Source organism: Hyperolius riggenbachi, chromosome 3 (assembly GCF_040937935.1).
Source record: "Hyperolius riggenbachi isolate aHypRig1 chromosome 3, aHypRig1.pri, whole genome shotgun sequence".
In the NCBI taxonomy this organism is placed as follows: Eukaryota; Metazoa; Chordata; class Amphibia; order Anura; family Hyperoliidae; genus Hyperolius; species Hyperolius riggenbachi.
This window is the reverse complement of record NC_090648.1, coordinates 440,527,067-440,553,783: the sequence shown is the minus strand read 5'-3', so window position 1 is coordinate 440,553,783 and position 26,717 is coordinate 440,527,067. Positions and strand designations below refer to the sequence as shown.

At 38.3% G+C, this 26,717-nt stretch overlaps 3 protein-coding genes across 22 annotated transcripts in view; all 3 read left to right on the top strand.

Moving 5' to 3' along the window:
* The window catches only part of LOC137564200 (protocadherin gamma-C5-like), a 669,033-nt gene that overhangs the window by 237,156 nt on the left and 405,160 nt on the right, over positions 1–26,717 (top strand). Inside the window, exon 1 of one of the 20 annotated variants that reach the window (XM_068277755.1) lies at positions 1,867–4,288. The exons of 18 other annotated variants lie outside the window; for them this stretch is intronic. In XM_068277755.1, coding sequence (XP_068133856.1) covers positions 1,904–4,288 — 2,385 coding nt within the window. In that variant the 5' untranslated portion in view covers positions 1,867–1,903. Of the gene's footprint in view, positions 1–1,866; positions 4,289–8,349; positions 10,753–26,717 lie in introns of those variants that run through there. One more of the 20 variants, XM_068277754.1, reaches the window with a different exon arrangement.
* On the top strand, positions 15,500–23,285 carry LOC137560779 (protocadherin gamma-B5-like). The gene is made up of 2 exons (XM_068271922.1): positions 15,500–17,942; positions 23,256–23,285. Exons 1-2 carry the CDS (start codon positions 15,561–15,563, stop codon positions 23,283–23,285), a joined length of 2,412 nt encoding a protein of 803 aa, XP_068128023.1. The 5' UTR covers positions 15,500–15,560.
* On the top strand, positions 23,276–26,346 carry LOC137560778 (protocadherin gamma-B6-like). The gene is made up of 2 exons (XM_068271921.1): positions 23,276–25,772; positions 26,317–26,346. Exons 1-2 carry the CDS (start codon positions 23,418–23,420, stop codon positions 26,344–26,346), a joined length of 2,385 nt encoding a protein of 794 aa, XP_068128022.1. The 5' UTR covers positions 23,276–23,417.

Below are 26,717 nucleotides of genomic sequence, written 5' to 3'. Positions count from 1 at the left end.
CAGCACTGAGGGTGTAACATCCAGGTCCTAGGTCAAGAGAGAGCCTTTAGAAAAATAAATTATCAATATTGCTCATTACTGGTCCCTAATAATACATTTTATTTTTATTACCTGTATTAGAGAGTGCAATATGTAAAGGTTGTTGGAGTTTGGCAGTGATGGAAGCCATACTATGCACTCCCATAGTCCTATGTAGTCATATATACTTTTCAGATGAAACTATTTGGTGGGTCGGAGACCACTCAGTCTTGTGTCAAGTACAGTCAATGGAGTTATGCCACCTGTCTATGAGAACTATTCATTATTGAAGTGAAGAAAATATACCATATGCGTCGAAAAAACACAGCAGGTGTTATTGTAAACTATGCCAACGTAAAAAATATACTTAAAAGAAAAACATTTTAACTTTCTGTATGCAAATACTACATCATTGCAAACAAAACATTCTAAGATGGAAATGAAAAAGCACCTATATTTTCAGTTTCTTTTTATGAAGTGGTTCCATAAGAATTTATTCAAGGCTTAAATGCCATCAGAGTTAAAGATGGTTCTCTGATTTTAAATGTAAAAATGTTGCTAACTTTTGTTGTCATCTGTAATTATCACTTATTATTGTAATTTACTTATATGTTTCCCAACTTAACAAAAGTAGTCCTTTCCAAAAGTTGGTGTTTACAACATACACCCTTGTGTTAGTCACACTACCTTGAGTTTTATTTAACTTCACTTAGTGCAACGCGTTTTGCAGGTGTGGTCCCGTTTCATCAGGCAAACAGGAGTATAACTCAATAAAACATTTTTGTATTAATATATTGTTACTCAATTGAGTTTTATATTTTTGAGGGAGGTAAGTCCACCTGAACATCGCCCTCTTTTAGATGGTTTTTAAACGTTTTTATTCTAATCTGGCGCCTCTGTACACCAAGCCTTGCTGAAATCTTGATTCCACCCACGGTGGAGGGGTGCTACCCCGTTTCCTATCTACAGAGAGCGACATCTTAAAAACCTGAGTGGGGTAAGGTTCTAATACTCCCCACCTGCACTTGAAGTGGTTGTCTATGGATAACCCATGTTTGTGAGTATATCTAAGATTTTTTGCTTTAAACCACAACCAACTTAACAATACTACATCATATTGGGCTCTCGATCTCTCTTTGTTCTTCTATGCATTGATAAATAAACATTAATTAGCAGTCCACCTTTATGACTATATGCTTTTCAAACATTACCTAATGCATTTGAAGTAAAATAGTTTTTCAGCTTTGTTTACGTCCAAGATTTACTATATTCATACACCAAATACTTATTGACAAAGAGTTGATTGCAAGTTTCCCTTGGGATACACAGACATCTATAATATTTCTACATGTATTTGTATATTATATCTGCATATATCTAATTAACTTCTTTTTTTTTTGTAACAATGCAGATCCTTTCAAAGCACTTCATTTTAATTCATTTCTTATATGACCGTTTTAACAGAAAGAATCATTGATTGTTCTTGCATTTATGATTCTAAAATACATTTATACAATAATATAAACTATCGAGAAGAATCAAAATAAACTACACTTATATAACATTTTAATTACTTTCATTTTATTATTATAAATATCTAAATGTATTATATTTTATTCTTGCTAATCTGTACAAATGTCCTGTAAGCAGTGTGGCTGCAATTCCTAAAACATACTCTGAGTGGTGCTGAATGTCTGTATATTGTAGCTTGATTCAAAAAGCTTCTACTTCTCACTACAGTGGCATAGAGAAACTTGCAATACAAGATATATCACAGGATTTCTACTCATTCTCTTGCGTTCTACTTGCAAGAAACTGGGATTTTTCAAAGGGAATCCTTTTGTTTGGATTTAGTAAATGAAAACTGAGCTCCGCTTACATTGATATGAAGATGAATGGACACAAAGCAATGGATTGGAAGGTAGCATTCTTTTTTATTCTCCTTGACATTTCTATTGTGACTATTTCTGCTCAGCTTCACTATTCCATACCTGAGGAACTGAAGCAAGGATCTTCAGTGGGAAACATAGCAGATGACTTGGGATTGAAGGCAAAGGAACTGGCACTCAGAAATTTCCATATTGTCTCCAGAGGCAAAGCACAGCATTTTAGTGTTAATTTAGAAAATGGAGAACTGTTTATTACAGAAAGGATAGACAGGGAAATTATATGTGAGATGAGAGAAAGTTGCATCTTAAGCTTTGAAGCTGTTATTGAAAATCCATTACAATTATACACAGTTAAGGTGGAAATTCAGGATGTAAATGATAATCCACCAACTTTTTCCAACAGTGTTTTTGACATAGTGATTAGTGAGGCTGCATTACCTGGAGTGAAGATCCCATTGGGGCTTGCACAAGACCCCGATTTAGGCACTAACTCTGTACAGAACTATAAGATTAGCGCAAATGAATACTTTATCTTGGGAGAAAAAATGACTGAAAGAAAAAAATCTCCAGAGCTCATTCTAGAAAAACCTCTAGACAGAGAAAAACAGAGTGTATGTGAATTTATTCTAACTGCTATGGATGGTGGTCAACCTCCTAAAACTGGAACTGCTCTTATAAAGATCATTGTTCGTGATGTCAATGACAACTTTCCAGAATTTACTAAAGACACTTACAAAATAAGTTTAAATGAAAATGTACCATTTGGTTCATTGGTTCTTCAGCTGAAGGCAGAAGATAAAGATGAAGGTTCTAATGCACAAATTACTTACGCCTTTCGTGATGTTCCAGAAAGTATACATTCAGTTTTTACTATAGATCCAGTTCATGGAGATATTACAGTAGTAGGAACTGTAGATTATGAAGTTAAACAAATATATGAATTAACTGTGGAAGCCAAAGATGCTGGTGATCTTGAGGCTCATTGTAAAGTCATAATACAGGTTATCGATGTGAATGACAATGCTCCAGAAATAACAATTACATCTTTCTCACCTACAATTCCAGAAGATTCACCTCCAGGGACAATTATAGCGCTGATTAATGTTCATGATGCTGACAGTGGGGAGAACGCAGAAGTCATCTGTGAAATATCAGACACAGTGCCTTTTAAATTAATATCATCATCAGCCAATTACTATAAACTGGTGACATCATCAAACATCGATAGAGAGCAAATTGGCCTTTATGACATAGATATTAAAGCTGTAGATAATGGATCTCCTCAACTGTTTACTAACAAAACTATCCATCTTATTGTTGTGGATGTAAATGACAATGCACCTGTTTTTGAGAAATTAAGTTACACTGTGTACATTCTTGAGAATAATCCACAAGGAACTTCTATACATAAAATGCAAGCTACAGATAGTGATATAAATGAAAATGCTAAAATCAGCTACTTTGTTCTGAGTAATACTATAGATAATATTCCAGTGTCATCCTATGTTTCCATAAACTCTGTTACGGGAATCCTTTATGCTCAGAGATCATTTGACTATGAACAGTTACGGGAGTTCCAGTTCCAGGTGATGGCCAAAGACAGTGGATCTCCTTCTCTCAGCAGTAATGTCACAGTAAAGATATGTATCATTGATAAGAATGATAATACTCCCAAGATTCTCTACCCATCACCAGACACTGAAGAAACAGCATTGTTTGAGTTTATACCTCACTCAGCTGAGAAAGGCTATTTAGTAACCAAAGTGATTGCGGTGGATGCTGACTCTGGACACAACGCCTGGCTTTCCTATCACTTGCAACAAGTTCCTGATCCATCTTTATTCATTATTGGTCAACACAGTGGAGAAATCAGGATAGGAAGAGAACTTCCAGACAAAGAGTCTTTAAGACAAAAGATAGTGGTCCTTGTAAAGGACAATGGAGTCCCATCACTGTCATCTACTGTGGCTCTGAATTTAGTAGTCGCAGAAAACTTTCAACAAGTTGCACCAGAGATAAAGCGTCAACCAAAGACTTCAGAAACCTCATCTAATGTAACATTCTACCTAATTGTGCTCATAGCTGTTATCTCTCTTTTATTTGTCTTAACTGTAGTAGTTACAGTCATTCTTAAGTATAGAAAATCAAGTTCCCCAACATCTTTAGGCACTTTTGGCAGAAATGTGTATCCTCAGTTCACTTTGGGGTGTCCTTCTGAGTTCAGTGACACAAGTTTACCCTTCCCATTCTCCTATGATGTGTGTGTGACTCTTGACTCGAAGCAGAATGAAATTGCGTATCTGAAGCCGGTCCAGACTGTTCCCACAGACAATCTCATTGATACAGAGGATTCAGCAATCACCCTTGATCAGACTCAACAGGTAAGAGGAATTGCATCACTAGAGCAAATTGAAATGTAAATGTGTAATTTACAGTTATATCAGTAGATACTGCAATTGGATATTCATCATCCTTATATATCTATTTGGTATTCCTTAAAAAGTATAATGGAATTCCATATTATTATTCTACCTACCTATCTATCTATCTATCTATCTATCTATCTATCTATCTATCTATCTATCTATGTATCTGTCTGTCTGTCTGTCTGTCTGTCTGTGTGTGTGTCTGTCTGTCTGTCTGTCTGTCTGTCTGTCTGTCTGTGTGTGTGTGTGTGTGTGTGTGTGTGTGTGTGTGTGTGTGCGTGTGTGAGTTTAAATGTCAGTATATAGCCACTGTCATCTTTAATGGCTTTGTACATTTAATAATAATTCCAGAATTGTATAGCGCTTTTCTCCTGTTGGACTCAGAGCGCTTGCAAGACAGCCACTAGAGCACACTCAGTGCAGTGGGCAGTAGTAGTGTTAGTGAGTGTTGCCCAATAACTCCTTACTGCACAGGTGCTGGCTTACTGAATTAGGAAGAGCTGAGATTCGAACCCAGGTCTCCTATGTCAGAGGTGGGGAAGTTTGAGCACCAGAAATATCCACTAGTAGAATATCAGAAAAAAAATCACCAATATTCTACTATTGTGCATTGTTAATTCTGGTAATAAAATATCGGTTAATGTAACTGATTTTTTACTACAACTAAACCAAACCCTATTCTCACACAGAGCCCTCCCTTTATCAATGCCTAACCCTAACTGCCCCCCCCCCCGCCAATGCCTAACCCTGACCAACCCCCTACCAATGCCTAACCCTAACGACCCTCCCTGCAAATGCCTACCTTAATTCCCTTAGGATTTTTAACTCTAACTGACCCACCAGGGAGGCCTAACCTTAAAGTAGACCTTAACCCTTGCACAACACAGAAGTAAAACATAGGCTAATGCACCCTGTATGTATTTATAGAGTTTTGTCTGTCTAACTCCCCCTCATCTCATCTGTGACTAATCACAACTGTAATTTGACCTCTCAGCTGCATCAGCTGACTGCCTCAGCAGAGCAGCTAATTTGTAAACACAGGATGTTAACCCCATGTCTGCTTCCAGTAAAGCAGGACGTAGACACACTGCAGATTTATTGCAGAATTTGTATCAATTGTAACAAAGAAACATTTTTCTTTAAAGGTTAATATGCTGCTGCCTATCTTTTAGAGCAGAGAGGAAGTTCTGAGTTCAGGTCCGCTTTAAAAGACCCCCCCCCCCCACTGATGCTTAAACGTAGCCACCCCCACCACAAACTCACTAATGTATGTGTTGCACTTCAAATACAAAAACAAAATATTGAGCGCTACAGATGGTCCGAACTGTTCACCTACGAACAGTATTCTGCGAACTTCCGCTGTTTGCATTTGTGCAAACAGCAAACATTTGGCGTGTTCAACCATCCCCCTATATATCATTGTTGAGCTAAACTTTGATCCCTTACCTCACAGTCAGCAGACACATAGCAGCCAATCTGCAAATACCCCCTCCTGAACCCCCCACCCTCTATCAAAAAGCAGTTGCAGTGGCCATATTGGATTCATTCTCTGCTGGCTGCTGACTGTTAATGAGAGCGGGGTCAGACTTGCTGCAGATAGGTAGAGAAAGCATTGGCTAGGCCTGTGTTCTTGTTGTCCACTTGCTGTGAAAGCACCCTAAACAGCCCTTTTGAGGGCTAGCACATCGGTATCCTGTGTTTTATTTTGTGTGTGACACCCCACAGCCCACTGACACTCAGAGCTGTGTGCACAATACTGCAATTGTTGTTGCCTCATTATATTGCACGCACCGAACCACGCCAGTGCATTGTTATTTTACTGTATTCTGATAGTACTATTGCATTTCTCTGTGTGTGACACTCCACAGCCCACTGACATGCAGAGCTTTGCATAATGTGATTTCTGCCCTTTAGGGATCAAAACCCGACTTTGCGTCAACTCCATAATTTTTGGTGAGACTTTTGGCATGGATCCCCCTCTGGCATGCCACAGTCCAGGTGTTAGACTCCTTGAAACAAATGTTCTATCACTTTTGTGGCTAGGAACAGTCTTTGTAGGTTTTTTTAAATTGCCTGCACAATGAAGTGTATGGCGGTTTGCCAGATTTGCATGTTCGCAAACATTTGCGACACTTCGCATTCGCGAACCCAAAATTTGATGTTCGCGACATCTCTATTGAGCACCACAGAAGTTTGAGTCCAGCCAATCCTATGACAGCCAATCACCATGATTGGCTGGCTGCAGGGAGGGAAGGAAAAGAAAAATTTAATAAAAAAAACAAACATAAATATTTATACAAAATAAATAAACACGGGGAGGGGGGGGGTTGGGCGATAAGACCCCACCAACAGAGAGCTCTGTTGGTTGGGAGAAAAGGGGGGGGGGAATCACTTGTGTGCTGTGTCGTGTGGCCCTAAAGCTGCAGTAGCGTATTAACAGAAAAATGGCCTGGTCTTTAGGGGGTTTAACACTGTGGTCCTGAAGTGGTTAAAATTAGTCATCTGAGAAAAATATTTTGCCATTTAATTCACAAATAAAATATATTCATTAGCAAGAATGAAAATAAGAAATTAAAATGGTGAGCTTGTGAAGCTTAAGCTAACTTCTAAATTCCTCTATTGCATATAATTTTGTAATGCTTTTTTAAGTTTACAGTGTTAAAAATTTAGAGTAAACACTTTAATTTACTACTTAAAGACCGCAGGGATTGAAATCTACGCCCTGTTTTGGTGGGCTCCTGGCTGGCAGGCCGTAGATTTCAATCACCGTCCGCAGCGCGCATTCGCCATTTCCGTCACTCCCCGCTGATCGCGCCACTCAAACCCGGCGTTTCTCGCCACAGCTCACAGGCTCTTCCTGTCTCTATGATGGCAGAGCCATGTGAGCCAGACAGGAGCCGATTTCATTGGCTCCTGGCCATGTCTATCAATGTAAGCCGCTCCCATTGGCTTACATTGATAGACACGGTCAGGAGCCAATGAAAGCGGCTCCTGACCGGCTCACATGACTCTGCCATCATAGAGACAGCAGAGTTTATGCCCTGAGGATCCCAGCATGCGGCGATGACGGCGGTTGTGGCGGGTACGTTCGGTGATTCATCGAGATTCTGGTCTCTGGTCCTTAAAGGGGCAGAGACCGCTGGTACTTAAGTGGTTAGTATATATTTAAAAAAATTCTCAACATTTTAAACATTTAAATAAAGGTAAATAATGTGCTTTACCTGGATCTGTTCTGCCTTAATTTACATGGCAATTTAGCTTACACATTATTATTAGTATTTACAGTATTACTTTTATATAGTGGCAACCTATTACGCAGCGCTGAACAATACATAAGGTTACAGGCAATGATAAAAGGGGTGACAGACAATACAATACAGGTAATGTGCAATAAGACATACAATACCAGGTCATACACTGGAGTAGTAGTTCACATACTGTATAAATATATATATATATATATATATATATATATATAACTTTCTGTATAACATGCCTCCTTTTGTGATCTAACTTCAATGTTCTATTAGTATTGAGACGATTGGTTTAGTGGTTTTCTGGTATATAATAGTTATAAAGATTGCCCATTATAACAGTAAAATGTTGCTGCTACAGCTATTAATACAGCGCCAACATAAATATAGATATATAAAAACCAAAAATAAATAAACAAAATCTATAAGAATATCTATTTTCTTCTTTTCGTTTATTTACATTTCTCAAGAAATTACACTAGATCTTATAATTTTTTGATTGAATACTAAAACAAGAAATCAGTAAACTGTGATGCTGCAACACCTCAAAATACCTCTAAGTGGTGCTAGTTGTCTATATATTGTAGTTTAGTTTAAACAGCTCCTGTTTCTTGCTACAGTGTCATAGCAGTCAGTAACCTGCAATAAAAGACATACAAGACATAATACAGGATTTTGCTGACTCTCCTGCAATCTGCTGCAAGATATTGGATTTTTATAGTTCATTACTTTATTTGGAGTTCATTAAATGACAACTATTGGCCAGCTAATCCAAATATGAAGATGAATGGACACAATGCAATGGAATGGAAGGTAATATTTATCCTGATTGTCTTAGAGGTTTGTGTTGAGCATATTTCTGCTCAGCTTCACTATTCAATACCAGAGGAACTGAAGCAAGGATCTTTAGTGGGAAACATAGCAGAAGATCTGGGGCTGAAGATAAAGGAATTGTCATTCAGAAATTTCCACACTGTTTTAAGAGGCAAAACTCAGTATTTCCGTGTCAGTTTAGAAGATGGGAAATTGTATATTACTGAAAGGATAGACAGAGAAGTTCTATGCGAGATGAGAGAAAACTGTTACATAAGCTTTGAAGCTGTTATTGAAAACCCTTTACAATTATTCACAGTTAAAGTGGAAATTCAGGATGTAAATGATAATCCACCCACTTTTTCCAAAACTGTTTTTGACATTGTAATTAGTGAAACTGCATTACCTGGCATAAAGTTCCCACTGGGGCTCGCACAAGACCCTGATATAGGTTCCAATTCTGGGCAGAACTATAAAATTACTGCAAATGAATACTTTATCCTGGGAGACAGGATGACTGATGAAGGAATCAAGGTTCCCGAACTAATCCTGCAAAAGACTCTGGACAGGGAAAAACAAAGTTCTTATGAAATTGTTTTCACAGCTATGGATGGTGGAAAACCTCCTAAAACTGGCTCTGCTCTTATAAAGATTATAGTACTTGATATGAATGACAACTTTCCAAATTTTGATAAAGACACTTACAAGATTACTTTAAATGAAAATGTGCCTGTTGGGTCTTTAGTTCTCCAGCTGAAGGCAGAGGATGAAGATGAAGGCTCTAATGCAGAAATAACATATTCATTCCGTGATGTTCCAGAGAGTATACATTCAGTCTTCAGTATAGATCCGGTTCATGGAGATATTAAAGTGATAGGAACTGTAGATTATGAAATTAAGCAAAGATATGAATTAACTGTAGAAGCCAAAGATGGAGGCGGTCTGGAAGCTCATTGCAAAGTCTCCATACAGATTGTTGATATTAATGATAATGCTCCTGAAATAATAATCACATCTCTCTTACCCTCAATTCCTGAAGACTCTCCTTCAGATACAGTTGTAGCACTAATTAATGTTCATGATATAGACAGTGATGTAAATGGAGAGGTTGTTTGTGAAGTTTCAGGCACGGTACCTTTCAAACTAATTTTATCATCTACTAATTATTATAAACTAGTGACAACCTCAAGTGTTGATAGAGAGCAAAATGGTCAATATGACATAGAAATTAAAGCTCTGGATAATGGATCTCCTCAGCTGTCCACCAAGAAAACTATTCAACTCATTGTCCTAGATGTTAATGACAATGCACCTGTTTTTGAAGACACAAGGTATACTGTCTATATTCAAGAAAATAATCTTCAGGGAACCTCCGTACATAAAGTCCATGCAACAGATTACGATATTAATGAAAATGCTAAAATTAGCTACTTTGTTTTGAGTGATACCATAGATGACATTCCAGTGTCATCCTATGTGTCCATAAACTCAGTTACTGGAATCCTTTATGCTCAGAGATCATTTGACTATGAACAGTTACGGGAGTTCCAGTTCCAGGTGATGGCCAAAGACAGTGGGTCTCCTTCTCTCAGCAGTAATGTCACAGTGAAGATATGTATCATCGATAAGAATGATAATGCTCCCAAGATTCTCTATCCATCAACAGACACTGAAGAATCAACTCTTTTTGAATTTATTCCTCATTCAGCCGAGAAAGGTTATCTAGTGACTAAAGTGATTGCAGTGGATGCTGACTCCGGACACAATGCCTGGCTGTCTTACCACTTACACCAAGTTCCTGATCCATCCTTATTCATCATTGGTCAACACAGTGGAGAAATCAGGATAGGAAAATACCTTCCAGACATGGAGTCATTAAGACAAAAGATTGTGGTTCTCGTCAAGGATAACGGAGTCCCATTCCTATCGTCTACTGTGACTCTGAACTTGGTTGTTGCCGAAAACTTTCAGCAAATTGTGCCAGAGATAAAACGCCAACCAAAGACTTCTGAAACCTCCTCTAATGTGACATTTTACTTAATAGTTTTCATAGCCATGATTTCCCTTTTTTTTCTAATAACAGTGGTAGCGACAGTAATTTTTAAATGCAGAAAAAACAGCACCCCAACATCTTTAGGAACTCTTGGTAGAAATGTATATCCTCAGTTCACCCTGGGATGTCCTTCTGAGTTCAGTGACACAAGCTTGCCCTTCCCATTCTCATATGATGTGTGTGTGACTCTTGACTCAAAGCAGAATGAAATTGCTTATCTGAAGCCAGTCCAGAGTGTCCCCACGGACAATCTCATTGACACAGGTGATTCAGCAGTTGTCAGTGATCAGACTCAACAGGTGAGTACAAGTATTTTATATCCTATGTATTAACAAATATCCTATAATAAAATAGTATAAGGTAATTATTTTATTCATATATTTTAACAAGAATCTAGAAACATGAATTAAGTCAACATTTTATATAAAGAGGTGGCAGCCAGGAACCTGATTTGCAACCCACTCCATTGACATTTAGGAACTGTATAGGTATTCTGAACATTTCATGAGGCATTTAAGTATGGCCAAGACACAACTGCCATTGACATCTACATTGTCTTCCCACCCACAACATTTCTGCTTAGATGCCTGTTGTCAATGGAGAAATAATACAAATGGTGGATGTACAGCTACATAGTGGCCATGGGACCCTTGCAGGACTTAAATAGTGATGCAAATTTAACATTTATTTTGAAAATATTTTTCAGAACTAATGTTTTTAAAGCAAATCCGAAGCAAAGAAAACAAATGATATAATGAATTGTATGTGTAGTATAGATAATGAATAGAACAGAAAAGAGTCTCTTATTTTTATTTTCAGTTATACAGCTTTTTTAACATTGCATTATTCTGTCAAATTTGCAGTTTACAAACTGCACTCTCTATTTTAAACTATATGACAGAGCAAATGACCCTTTGCACTTTCCTGCAGTAAAACCTTATCTCAACCTGGCTCTCACTGTTTCTTGGTTGTTTAAGTGTCTCAAAAAACAGGATTGTCTTCAATCAAAGTTGGGTCGAAGAGCTCAGAGAAGCTATTTTGCATAGATAACAACTGCACTCTTCCTGTTTAGGAAAACAAAACAATATGAGACTCTTTTCTTTGTTACTAATGTTCTATTGCTTAGCTGTACTACACATGCAATTCATTATCTCATACGTTTATTTTCACTTCAGGTTTGCTTTAAATAAAAAGATTGATTGGGCGTTTATCTGTTTCTTTGCAAAGAAGATTTCTAGCTATAGGAAGAAGATAAAGCTATTGACAGAAGGCAGCTCCTGCTTCTTATGGCCAACAGAGGTTGGGGTTCATTCTGCAGTTTTATAAATTGCATACCTGCCATGCTCAAAATGTACCAGTGATTTGCTAATGATGATGCTAGCCCTTGCATAGACCAGCTAACTACATAGTGATGTCCAGAAATGATTTGATGACGTATTAATGCGAAATTGCAGTGGCCTATGTAGGCATGCATAGCTCTTGTTTCGTAAATCTGTAAGTAGGATTTTTTAGTTGTGGGACATAACTGCTTAGCATGCCTAAATAAGTCATAGTTTGACAGTCTTATGTATTCATGTGGTATTGTTTTCAGTTTTTGTCTTTTAGTTGTTTGCTTATATCTAAACTATACTAGGAACATTCTGCATTGTAAAGACTGTAGACTAACTGACATTTTTGATGTCAAAGCTTATCTGAAGTAAAAACAAGAAAGAATATTGAATACTTACCTCAGTAAGAATCCTCTGAATAGTCCAGACAGAACTTTCTGAATATATTCAACATGGGCTTGTCATATACTGTATGTTCTCATGGACACACTCTCATCTGTGTTTGTAGAGTGCATCCACACTGCACAGGCACAGGGCTGGCCCGCGTAGCAGCATGGAGCGACTCATGCATGGATTTTTCCTACATGCACAAGCTGTTCCATGCTGCTGTACAGGCAAGGATCATATATGTGCCAGCACAGTACAGCCGCCACTGATACACAGTTGGCAGTGTTGCCGTGAAGAAGAAGAGGGTCCAAGGGAGCAGCCGTGGGGTAGAGGAGGAAGGGAGATCCTGATCCAACTCACTTTTTCTCCTAAGTTTTCTCTTAGAAGATGATTTTTTTTATTTCTGTTTAAAATAACTGTTTAGCACTCTGCAATTCAAAAAGTACAAAAAAGAAAAGTAGGTGAAAAAGTGTTATCAAAATTATTCTTGCTTGATGGTGGCTTGGAAATATTCCCTAGGAAAACGTAGGAGAAAAAGTAAATTGGATCAGGCCCTATATGTTTAACCCTTTGTCTGCCAAGCACGTACCTAGTACGTTCTGGCAGGCAAGGGTTCCTACTGCTAAGAACGTACCTAGTATGTTTTTTGTTATTTCCTGTTTTGTTTACTTCTTGCTGTTTGCAACAACCATCCACTGCTGCAGACAGCATGTAAAGCTCCTAGGCAATGACCTCTGGGTCTCGTATTTCTAGCAGAGTCTCTTGATCACCCTGCCACTGCCAAGCACATTCCTTGCATTCAGAAGCTGTAATCCTTGCATTCAGAAGCTGTAACAGTGCAAAAAAAAAAATCTCTTTAGATGGGCTGCCGTCTACAGTCCTCTGATTCTCTGAATATATGAGTCCTTTCCCAGGGAAGCCTATTTTCCTGTACTCTTCTACAAATATATAATTTGATACATCTGAAGACCCACCGTTCAAGCTTCAAGCTAATAGGGCCTATTAAATGATGAGCAGGACAGGGAGGCTCTTCCTATTGGCTGTCTGCTACTGTCTGTCATTCAGCATACTCGTAGGAGTTCTGAATACTGTGAGCTTGCTGGGGAATTATGCATGATGCTGTTTTATTATTGGGGTGTGTTGTGGACAGGAAAAGTGAGATACCAATATATACAGTATGTGTTATCATTGGCTTCACCAGAATCGGGGCTTTTATAAACAGTATCATTTTTGTCAGTAAATGTAATTCTTCTTTGAAAAAAAAAAAAACAACAGAAAAATATTGTATTTATTATTTTACTTTTTTAACATAAAATGCTTTTTTACCTCCAGAAAAAGTACAAAATTTTATTTCAGTGTTCAAGCCCAATTCATTACAGGAAAAAACAATATATAATATACTGTATGTCCAGTTTCATGTAGGTTTCCTTGTAAAAAAAAAAATCCTAAGTAAACCTAATGAGTGCAAAATGTCTAAAAACTGCTTGGCAGTAGATTTTCGCGTTTAGGACAAATCGACCACACTGTGCGGCTGTGCATGCGAATATGGCCATTGCAAAGGGGAAGAAAGGGGTGAGGGGGTGGCAACAGACCCCTAGCACCCATTTTAAAAAGGGCGGGCTTATTTGTAGTAACTAATAATAGCATAACTTTCCAAATTCTTGCAAAACACAAACTATAACATGTCTAATTGTCTATATTTAATATAACGTATTAATGTGATGCAGCAATGCAAAGCAATATGGCAAAAACAAGCATGCAGTAAAAATCCTTTGGCCAATAGCCTATCTTCAAGCTCATTTGCAAACGGAGTCTTTAACTTAACAGTCTATTGTATATATTGTATGCTACTTGATTATATTTGGCACATTCTAAGTATTGTTGCTCCTCTGTAGAAGCAGCCCATGAGCCGTAAAACGTGCATTAGGTGTTGGGATCTAGCATTATGTGAATGCATTTTGGAGCATTGATTAATGACTATTGATGTACTTTTTTAATGCATTACTTTGACTGTGAACTGGACCCAAATACTGTATATGTACTTTTTTTTGCACATATGAAAAAAAATGACTAATTGATGGATTATTCTAGTGTACATTTCAAGCTATAATTTATTTGACAATTTGAAAACCTAATTTTTCAACTTGTGGTAATTGGTTAAATAGATTTCCAATATTCTAACCAAAATAACTTATCATTAAAAGAGGCATAAGTTATGCGTATATTAGCCAATACACGGTAAAACCATCAAGGTGCGTCGTCCTTTCTGTGTGTAGTGTTTCTGATCAGACTTTAATGTCCTGAAAGTAAATGAACATGCCAGCAGTTTACCAGGATGCTGCTAGTCACCTATAGTTTGCAAACCAAACCTGCTATAATTAGCTGCACAGTCTAAACAAACAAACAACTAAAATCTCAACAATTGTCTGTGCATGCTTCTAACCAGTGCTGAGGGTGATGCCGGGGGTTTGAGGACTGCAAGTAAGGACTGCAAATGGGCCCAGAGCTGTAAGGGCACCCCAACTACTAATTCACTCCCACCGGATAATGGGTCCATCCTTCAGATCAGGTGTATTTGTGGTTACACCTATTTTGAATGTGAAGATTATGATGACCAAACGTTTTTTATGATCCTTGCAAGATGGACTCCCAGGCTGGGAGGGGGGGGGGGGGTAGCAAGGAGCAGGAAAGGGTATACAAAATGGGGGGCCCGATCAATGTTTTGCAGTGGGAGGATAATGTGTAGTTACGCCCCTGGGCAATGCTGAAAGACTATACTAGGAAATAATTCCACATATAGAACAGGAAGCCTGGATCTCCTCATGGCTAGGGAGCAACTCGCGGATGTCTTTTTCTGTGCTTTGGTATTGTCCTAAAAATCCTATGCAGAGTGTCACCCTTAGCATTAATTATAAGCATGCTCAAAAAACTGCTGCGTTTTTGAGAAATGTAAATCTCTCTGTATCTTTAAAATGTATTCTAATTCTATTGTCTGTTACTTAAATAGGCATATAGGACCTGGTTTAATATCATAATTCAAAACTAAAACACATCATAAAAATGTATTATGTTATATTTGTTCTAAGTTGTGCAAGATTTCACTAGTAGGATAAATCTAGTACTATTATAACAGATAGTACACATTTTATGATTGCATTGCTGCTGCAAATTCTTAAAAGGCCTCTAAGTGGCGCCGACTGCCTATGTATTTCAATTCAGTACAAATGCCTGGTGATTCTTGTTAACTGTGTGCCACAGCTCAAGTCAGGGAGAAAAACCACAGCATAGGATTTCCCATTGTACTGCATTTTACTGGAGAAAGGTGATCCACATATTCAACCGTTGCATTTTGGATACAATACAGAACAACTGAAGAACCAGGTTTTACTGAAATGAAGATAAAGGCGTACAGAAAAACAATGGATTGGCAGGTACTATTTTCATTCATTATCTTTACAATGAAACACGTTTCTGCTCAGCTTCACTATTCAACCCCTGAAGAATTAAAGCAAGGGACTACTGTAGGAAACATTGCAAAAGATCTGGGGCTGAATGCGATGGAATTATCAGTAAGAAATTTTCATATTGTGCTAAGAGGCAAAATTCAGTATTTCATTGTTAATTTTGAAAACGGAGACCTTTATATGGCAGAAAGAATAGACAGAGAGATGCTCTGTGGGATAAAACCAAGTTGTCTCATAAGCTTTGAAGCTGTGATTGAGAATCCCTTGCATCTGTACACTATTAATGTAGGTATTGAAGATGTAAATGATAATGCACCTACTTTTTCCGAAGATATATTCGAGATTGTGATTAGCGAAGCTGCACTACCTGGAGCACACCTTCCTTTGGGACATGCGCAAGATCCCGATCTGGGTACCAATTCTGTACAAGACTATAAGATTAGTGACAATGAATACTTTAACCTGGGCATTAAGATCAACAAAGATGGCATTAAATTTCCCGAACTTGTGTTAGAAAAATCCCTGGACAGAGAAAAGCAAAGCACTTATAATTTAATATTAACTGCATTGGATGGTGGGAAGCCTCCTAAAACCGCCACTGCTTCTATAAAGATTACAGTCGATGATGCAAATGACAACTTTCCTAAATTTAACAAGGACACATATGAAGTACAAATAAATGAAAATGGACCTATTCATTCTTTGATTCTTCAACTTAAGGCTCAGGATGAAGATGAAGGTTCATATGCAGAAATAACTTATTCATTTCGTGACATCGCTCAAGATTTGCATTCATTATTTACTATTGATCCAGTGAATGGTGATATTAGGATAATAGGAAACTTAGACTATGAGTTAAAAGAAAAGTATGAGTTAACTGTGGAAGCCAAAGATGGTGGAGGACTTGTTGATCATTGCAAAGTATCAATACAGATTGTGGATGTTAATGATAATGCTCCTGAAATCACAATAACATCTCTCTCTGCATCAATTTCAGAGGATTCTCCACCGGATACAATTATAGCATTTATTCATGTTCACGATGTAGACAGTAATGAGAATGGAGAAGTTGCTTGTGAAATTTCAGATGATTTGCCCTTTAAGTTAATACCATCCTCCTCCAACTACTATAAACTTGTGACAGCAAAAACTCTTGATAGAGAGAAAATGCCTAACTACAACATAACCATTAAAGCTGTGGATAATGGATCTCCTCAATTGTCCACCAACAAAACCATCCAGCTCACTGTTTTGGATATAAATGATCATTCTCCGCTTTTTGAGAAATCAAGTTATATTGTCTACGTACAAGAAAACAATCCACAAGGAACCTCCATACACAGAATCCATGCCTCAGATTATGATATCAATGAAAACGCTAAGATTAGCTTCTCTGTTATTAGTAATAATATCGATGGCATCCCTGTGTCATCATATGTTTCCATAAATTCAGTTAGTGGGGTCATCTATGCTCAGAGATCATTTGACTATGAACAGTTACGAGAGTTCCAGTTTCAGGTGATGGCTAAGGATGGAGGATCTCCTCCTCTAAGCAGTAATGCCACAGTGAAAATATGCATCATTGACAAAAATGATAATGCTCCTAAGATTCTCTACCCAGCTCCAGACACAGACGGATCTGCATTGTTTGAATTTATTCCTCACTCAGCCGAGAAAGGTTATCTAGTGACCAAAGTGATTGCAGTGGATGCTGACTCTGGGCACAATGCTTGGCTTTCCTATCATTTGTTGCATGTTCCTGATCCATCATTATTCATAGTAGGTCAACACAGTGGTGAAATCAAAATAGGAAAAGACCTTCCAGACATGGAGTCTTTAAGACAGAAGATTGTAGTCCTTGTAAAGGACAATGGAGTCCCATCCCTGTCGTCTACAGTGTCTTTAAGTTTGGTTGTAGCAGAAAACTTTCAACAAGTTGCACCAGAAATAAAAAAACAACCAAGCACTTCACAGTCCTCCTCTAATATGACATTCTACCTCATAGTTTTCATAGTTGTGATCTCGGTCTTCTTTGTCATAACAGTGATAGTGACAGTAATTTTCAAATGCAGAAAAACAAACATCCCAACATCTTTAGGCACCTTTGGCAGAAACGTGTATCCTCAGTTCACCCTGGGATGTCCCTCAGAGATCAGTGACACAAGCTTACCCTTCCCATTCTCCTATGATGTGTGTGTGACTCTTGACTCAAAGCAGAATGAAATTGCCTATCTGAAGCCGGTCCAGAATGTCCCCACGGACAATCTTATTGACACAGGGGAGTCGACAGTGACAGATCAGACTCAACAGGTGAGTAAAAGTATATCTTATGTAATATCACATGTTCTATAATAAATTACAGAGGTGTTAGAAACCTGAATAATTATCCACTTTAGCGGTATAGTAACTGCAGTCACCATTCAGATGTGGCCAATGACACACTTACCATTGACTCCTACAATGCGCCCCACCTCCACAACATTTTGACAAAAGAAAGCTCCTGCTTCCTATGACCATCAAAAATTGTTATTAGTTAAAGGGAATGTATATTTCCCAGTGAGCAACCTGTCTTAAATTCCACAGTCTGCTTTGTTCAGCTGAAAAGGATACAGAACTAATGTCCTCTTGAACTTTCTTGCAGTAAAACCTCATTAGAATCATCATCCCACTGTTATTTATCTGTTTTGGCTTGTACTCAATATTCAGGAAACCAGACTGAATTTGACAATTTGACTGTTGACAAGCTCTTTTGCATTCATAACAACTCAAGTTTTTTTAAAACTTTTGCTGTACTGAAAAACAGAAAGGGGCTCAAAAGAATTTCTTGATATGGCTAGTACTATATGTGTACAAGTTTATCTCATCATGTCTCATGTCACTTCAAGTACACTTTAACCACTTCACCCCAGAGGGGTTTTTACCCTAACAGACAAGAGCGATTTTCACCTTTTAGTGCTCATCCCTTTCATTTGCCAATAGCTTAATCACTACTAATCACAATAAAATGATCTATATCTTTTTTTTTACCACCAATTGGGCTTTTTGGGGTTGATATTTGTTTTTAGTAATTACTTTATTTTCTATGCATTTTAAAGGGAAAAACAAGGAAAAAATGAAAAATACACTATTTCTCCAATTTCATCCCCTATAGTTTTAATATAAACACTGCTACTGCGCATAAAACCCACACAGTTTATCTGCCTATTTGTCCTGGTTATCACAAGATTTGAATTATGTCCCTAGTACAAAGTATGGTGACAATATATTATTTGGAAATTACGGTGTATTTTTTCAATGGTGTTTTTTTTTCTTCACTATTTTCACATGCACAGCGGCAGCAGCACTGTCTGACATATTAAAATGTCCTGGAGCTGTTAAGAGGCTCTAGCAGGACGTTTTTATAAGTCAGGTTGTCATTAAGTGGTTAAAGTGTACCCAAGCTGAAACTCTAGTTCAAAATGAGATACTTACCTAAAGAGAGGGAAGCCTCAGGATCTTATCAAGGCTTTCCTCGAGGCTCTGATGTCCCCTGTCACTGAGCATGGCCCCTGTAAGATTAGCGACAAGGCATTATCGCAAATCACACCGTGGCCACGCCACTCCTCTTCCTGCAGCGCGGCCACACAATAGCCACACCATCTCACCCGCACATGCACAGTAAGCCGGAGCTGTGGGCTTTGTGCTACTGCGCATGCACAGCCATGTTCGTGTGGCTACTGTACAGCTGTGCTCATAACAAATGAGAAGCCCAACCCCAATGTGAAGGGGGGACGCGCTTAGCAACGGGGGACATCAGACCGCCAAGGAAAGCCTTAATTGGATCTTGAGGCTTTCCTCTCTTCACACAGCAGGGGTAAAGAGGCACCCAGATAGAATAAAATTAGCTTAAAAAGTAGAAGTAGTCAATAGTACTATTGGCTACTACTACTTAGGCACTTTTTATTGGCATGAGGAAGCGGGTTGCTAGTCCTGCAACCGTGGTATAAAGTAAAATAAACCCATTTTTACTAGGAATGTCTTGTGTCTGGGTTGCTCTCCAAAGAAGAAAGTATAGAGCACAAAACTATTGCCAGTTACTTTAGCTCTTCGACTAGCTAGGTACTTTACTATGGTGGTGAAAAAGTGTCCATAATGTGATAAAACACTTCAAAACCATTTAAAAGGGTAAGAAACCTATAGGCACTTCTGAGCCAAACTTTGCACATTCTATGATAGTCTATTGACCTGTAGAAGCGTGTTATAGCCCTTGGAATGCATTGTTCCTGTGTATCTCTAATAAACTTTAGTGCATCTCTGAGGTAAGGTCAGTTTCTTACCCTTTTAACCTGTTGCCAATTGGCGTGAACGCGGCAGCTCCCACCTAACACCAATTGGCATTAAGTCCTGGGGGCATGGTTTGCAGTAGAGCGCGTGCTCCATCATCAGTCTACCAGCGGGGATCCTCATCTATTTACATTGTACAGTACTGCGATCTATTGCAGCGCTGTACTGGGGACAGCCGTGCCACTCGGCTGTCCCCTTGGGAGGCACAAGAATGATTGGCTCTCATAGGCTCATGCATATGACAGCCAATCGTTGTCATTGGCTGGTGGGGGGAGGGAGGGGTGGGAAATAAATCAATAAAAAATAGACACATTTATAAAAATAAATAAATAAACAAACATGGCAGCAGCAATCAGAGCCCACCAACAGAAAGCTCTGTTAGTGGGCAGAAAAAGGGGGGGATCACTTGTGTGCTGAGTTGTATAGCCCTGCAGTGAGCCCTTAAAGCTGCAGTGGCCTAAATTGTGAAAAATAGCCTGGTCACTAGGGCGGTGTAAGCCTAGAGTTTTCAAGCGGTTAAACAATTTTTAAGTGTTTATCACATTAGGGGTGCCTCCTCCCTACCTACTTACTATGTTACCTCTGATCATACTCAAATGTCCTAAAAGCAGATAAACATGCCAGAAGTTTAACAGGAAGCTGCTATTCACCAACCCTGCTATAACTAGCTGCACAATCCAAACAAACTAAAAGCACAATCGTCATGCTTATAACTAGTGCCGAAGGAGGTGTTAAGAAATCACATTATAGAATAATATCAAAGCACATATAGGACATAAAAACTGGGCCAACCTATGGCTAGGGAGCAATTTTTCTTGCTAATCTTTTTATTTATTATGAAACATGACAAAGAAAGTTAGGTATCAGGATTAGGGATGGCCCTGCATAGGAGAACCCATGGAGAGGTATGTGATCAGTTTGTTCAGCTGATACATTTCTAAGGTTCTGATTTGCTGTGATGACTTCCTGTCCTATCCTATCCTATCCTTTAGGATAAAGCAGTACAGATATAACTGTAGCAAACATTGCTGCTATAGTACACCTTTAACAATAACAACAACAACAATAACAATAACATTTCTATAGCGCTTTTCTCCCATAGGACTCAAACACTTTGACTCTCTCAGATTCAGTAATTGGTAGTAGTATAAAGTATTATGCACTCTGTAGTCAGGAGGAGCTCCACACCAGGATAAAGACGAGTGTGCCTCGACCTTCACCTCTGCGTCCACCGAGGTGCTCACAGCATTCAAGTAGTAAAGAAGTCGGCACCACTCCAAGCATCAAGCAAAGCTCTTTTATTGCACCACCATTGTGGCTTAACAATGACAAACGTTGTTTTGGGCATTGCCCTTTTTCAAATTGCAGCAGCCATATCAAGCTTTGCTTGATGCTTGGAGTGGTGCCGACCTCTTTACTACTTGAAGTAGTATAAAGTATTAACACAGAGGAAAACATTATATTTGTGCAAATGTTAGACTGAGCAGGTGGGTTTTCAGTCTGGATTCAAACACATCCAGAGATGGAGCTGGCCTGATCTGCTGAGGTAAGAAGTTCCATAACGTATGAGCAGCATGACAGAAGGCTCTGTGACCGGAAGTTTTCAGGTGGGCTCTGGATATGGCAGATTATTAGAACATGTGGATCTGAGATTGCAGGGATTGCTACACAGCTGCAACATTTCTTTCATGTATCCAGGACCCAGATTATGTAGTGATTTAACTGTCAGTAGGTCGATCTTGAATAGGATCCTCCATTTTATAAGTATCCAGTGATGGGAGTGCAGGACCGGTGTTATGTGGCAGTGACATGGTTGGTTAGCAGTCTGGCAGCAGTATTCGGTATCAGCTGTAGGCAGTACAAGTCCTTGTTTGAAAGGCCAGTATAGAGACCATTACAATAGTCCAGATGGGAGGTAATGAAGGAATGAACTTATGTTGGCAGATCTTCTAGGGGGATGAGGTGCTTGATTTTTGTTATGTTCTTCGGGTGAAAATAGGATGATTTCACCACAGCAGAAATGTTAACTTAAACAGGCAGTGACAATTGTGCAGGAGACCACTATACCTTAAAGATGAGCTGTAGTGAAAATAACATAATGAATAAAATTGCTTATTATTTACACTATTCATTAATGGATTATTTAGTCAGTGTTTGCCCATTGTAAAATCTTTCCTCTCCCTGATTTACATTCTGAGATTTGTCAATGGTGGTGACATCTTTAGTTCTGCCAGGTGATCTGTACAGAATGTTTGTTACTGAGAGGTCCATGCACAGAGGGAGATATTGCTTGCTTGGCATTTGGAAAAAAACTGTTATTTCCCACAATGCAATGAGATTCGCAGACAACAAACTGTCAGGACGTTGGTCATCACATGACACTGTGGAAGGGGTTTCACCACAATATCTGCCTCACAGACCTATTTGATGATCTATTTGAGAAAAGGTAAAGGTTTCTCGTGGGAAAGGGGGTATCGGCTACTGATTGGAATGTGGTTCCATCCTTGGTTAAAGTTCTTCTGTAACCTCTGGATTATAGGGTCTTTTATGCACGTTTCAGACCCTAAAATTATGAAATAATCATGCCGCAAGAATAACTGCAGCAGCCCCAGCACTCACTCACCTTCCTGGGCACCAGTGCTGCAATTTTCCCTCTGTCATTTTGGTGGCACTGTAACTCTGTAGTAAGATCACTAACGGGGATCTCACCAGAGTGATTCAGGGCCTTGGAGGACAAGAAGGAGAATGGCTACCGCTGTCTTGATCCCCAGGGAGGTGAGTAAAAGCACCCACTGCGCGCTATACTCTGCACTGAGTTTAAGCCTAAAAGGCTTAGGGAGGTTAAGCCTAAAAGGTACATAAATTATAATCCAGATATTTACCACTGACAAAAAAGTGGTATCAATACAATTTGAGGAGCAAAAAGAGAGCAACTTTTCTGTGATTTGCTATCATCCTAAAATTCTATCTCAGCACTACATATAAGCATGCTCAGAAGATTGCTGTGTTATGTATGTAAATCTCTCTGTACTTGTAAAATGTATTATGGTTCTTCCGCCTGTTACTTAAATAATGATATTTACTTTAATTTAATAATATAATTCAAAATTATTACGCATCAGAATAATTGAATCTGTCGCATTTGTTTTAAGTTGAGCAACATTTCACCCGTATAACAGATCACACTTTGTGTAAGTATTGCTGCTGCAAATTCTTAAAAGGCCTCTAAGTGGCGCCGACTGCCTGTGTATTTCACTTCAGTAGAAATGTCTGGTGATTCTTGTTAACTGTTATCCACAGCTCAATTCAGGAAGGGAAACCACAGCATAGGATTTCCCATTGTACTGCATATAGTGGAAAAAAAGGCAAGTCACATAGTCAATCTCTGCATTTTGGATACAATAAAAGAAAATTGAAGAATCAGGTTTTACTGAACTGAAGACAAAGACATACAGAAAAACAATGGATTGGCAGGTACTATTTTCATTCATTATCTTTACAATGAAACACGTTTCTGCTCAGCTTCACTATTCAACCCATGAAGAAATAAAGCAAGGGTCTGCTGTAGGAAACATTGCAAAAGATCTGGGGCTGAATGCAAAGGAATTATCAGTAAGAAATTTTCATATTGTGCTAAGAGGCAAAACTCAGTATTTCAGTGTTAATTTAGAAAACGGAGACCTTTATATGGCAGAAAGAATAGATAGAGAGATGCTCTGTGGGATAAAACCAAGTTGCCTAATAAGCTTTGAAGCTGTGATTGAGAATCCCTTGCATCTATACACTATTAATGTAGGCATAGAAGATGTAAATGATAATGCACCTACTTTTTCCGTGGATGAATTTGAGATTGTGATTAGTGAAGCTGCACTACCTGGAGCACACCTTCGATTGGGACATGCGCAAGATCCCGATCTGGGTACCAATTCTGTACAAGACTATAGGATTAGTGAGAATGAGTACTTTAACCTGGGCATTAAGATCAACAAAGATGGCATTAAATTTCCCGAACTTGTGCTAGAAAAATCCTTGGACAGAGAAAAGCAAAGCACTTATAACTTAATATTAACTGCACTGGATGGTGGGAAGCCTCCTAAAACCGCCACTGCTTCTATAAAGATTACAGTCAATGATGTGAATGACAACTCTCCTAGATTTAACAAGGACACATACGAAGTACAAATTAATGAAAATGAACCCATCAATTCTTTGATTCTTCAACTTAAGGCTCAGGATGAAGATGAAGGCCCAAATGGAGAAATAACATATTCATTTCATTACATCACAGAAGATTTGAATTCACTATTTACTATTGATCCAGTGAATGGCGATATTAGGGTAATAGGAAACTTAGACTATGAGTTAAAAGAAAAGTATGAGTTAACTGTGGAAGCCAAGGATGGTGGAGGTCTTGTCGATCATTGCAAAGTATCAATACAGATTGTGGATGTTAATGACAATGCTCCTGAAATCACAATAACATCTCTCTCCGCAACAGTTTCAGAGGATTCTCCACCAGATACAATTATAGCATTTATTCATTTTCACGATTTAGACAGTAATGAAAATGGAGAAGTTGCTTGTGAAATTTCAGATGATTTGCCCTTTAAGTTAATACCAACATCCTCCAACTACTATAAACTTGTGACAGTAAAATCTCTTGATAGAGAGAAAATGCCTAACTACAACATAACTATTAAAGCTGTGGATAATGGATCTCCTCAATTGTCCACCAACAAAACCATTCAGCTCACTGTTTTGGATATAAATGACAATTCTCCTCTTTTTGAGAAAACTAGTTATATTGTCTACGTACAAGAAAACAATCCACAGGGAACCTCCATACACAGAATCCATGCCTCGGATTATGATATCAATGAAAATGCTAAGATTAGCTACTCTGTTATTAGTAATAATATCGATGGCATTCCTGTTTCATCATATGTATCCATAAATTCAGTTAGTGGGGTCATCTATGCTCAGAGATCATTTGACTATGAACAGCTACGAGAGTTCCAGTTTCAGGTGATGGCTAAGGATGGTGGATCTCCTCCTCTAAGCAGTAATGCCACCGTTAAAATATGCATCGTTGACAAAAATGATAATGCTCCTAAGATTCTCTACCCAGCTCCAGACACAGACGGATCTGCATTGTTTGAATTTATTCCTCACTCAGCCGAGAAAGGTTATCTAGTGACCAAAGTGATTGCGGTGGATGCTGACTCTGGACACAATTCATGGCTTTCCTATCATTTGTTGCAAGTTCCTGATCCATCCTTATTCATAGTAGGTCAACACAGTGGGGAAATCAAAATTGGAAAAGACCTGCCAGATGTGGAATCATTAAGACAGAAGATTGTTGTCCTTGTGAAGGACAATGGAGTACCGTCCCTATCATCTACGGTGACTTTAAGTTTGGTTGTAGCAGAAAACTTTCAACAAGTTGCACCAGAAATAAAAAAACAACCAAGCACTTCACAGTCCTCCTCTAATATGACATTCTACCTCATCGTTTTTATAGTTGTGATCTCAGTCTTCTTTGTTATAACAGTGATAGTGACAGTAATTTTCAAATGCAGAAAAACAAATATCCCAACATCTTTGGGCACCATTGGCAGAAATGTGTATCCTCAGTTCACCCTGGGATGTCCCTCTGAAATCAGTGACACAAGTTTACCCTTCCCATTCTCCTATGATGTGTGTGTGACTCTGGACTCAAAGCAGAATGAAATTGCCTATCTGAAGCCAGTCCAGAATGTCCCCACAGACAATCTCATTGACACAGGGGAGTCAACAGTGGCAGATCAGATGCAACAGGTAAGTAAAAGTATTTTATATTTTATATATTAACATATACTCTACAATAAAATATGATTATGTATAATGTAATTTGTTTTTATTTTATTTAAATAATTTAAAATATATCTACAAACATAAACCAAAATCAACATTTTCCATAAATTACAGAAGTTGTAGAAACCTGAGTAATTCACTACTATAGTGGTATAGTAACAGTAAGAAAACATTTGCCATTTGACTCATACATGAATGATGGGTGTGCGGCTTGTTGCAACGTCCATGTGAAAGAGCCTTTGTTATGCTGAAGTACTGATGTGATTTAAAAATGTAATTATCAAAAATAAATGTAAAAAACAATTACTTTTTAAATTACCAGTAGCTTTAAGACTGATGGGGCCATGTGCCCATTACTTTGCGGCTGAAGTTCCAAATAAAAAGGCATGAAGTTACTAGCAAACTTGTTGACAAAAGAAAGCACCTGCTTCCTATGGCCATCAAAAAATGTTATAAGTTAAAGTAAATTTATATACCTGAGTATGCAATTTCTTTCTTCTTTCCAAAGCTCATCTCCAGAGACCAGAACAGCGATTAAAGTAATCCTGAAGTGAAAATAAACGTAAGAGATACTCGATTGCATGAGTAGTATGGATGATGAATAGAAAAGAAAATAGTAAAGGACACAGTCTTAGTTTTATTTTCAGTTTTATAACTTTATTTTTAAGATTACATCAAACTATCACAGCTGCTATTTAGAATCCATACTCTGCTTTGTTTAGCTAAAAAGGATACAGAACGATTGACCCATTGAACTTTCCTGCAGTAAAACCTTATTAGAATTAGAGAATCAATTTATTTTGCCAAGTAAGTTTGCACTTACAAGCAATTTGTCTTGGCAGTTGCTTAACAAACACAAACAAAATCAATACATGGACAGACAGTATGTATATTTCAAGTCAAGAACAG

Excerpts from the sequence above, each read along its gene's own strand:
- LOC137560779 (XM_068271922.1), top strand. The coding sequence starts at position 15,561 with ATGAAGATAAAGGCGTACAGAAAAACAATGGATTGGCAGGTACTATTT. Across the intron at positions 17,943-23,255 it reads TGACAGATCAGACTCAACAG|CTCAATTCAGGAAGGGAAAC; the intron begins GTGAGTAAAAGT and ends TGTTATCCACAG.
- LOC137560778 (XM_068271921.1), top strand. The coding sequence starts at position 23,418 with ATGGATTGGCAGGTACTATTTTCATTCATTATCTTTACAATGAAACAC. Across the intron at positions 25,773-26,316 it reads TGGCAGATCAGATGCAACAG|CTCATCTCCAGAGACCAGAA; the intron begins GTAAGTAAAAGT and ends TTCTTTCCAAAG.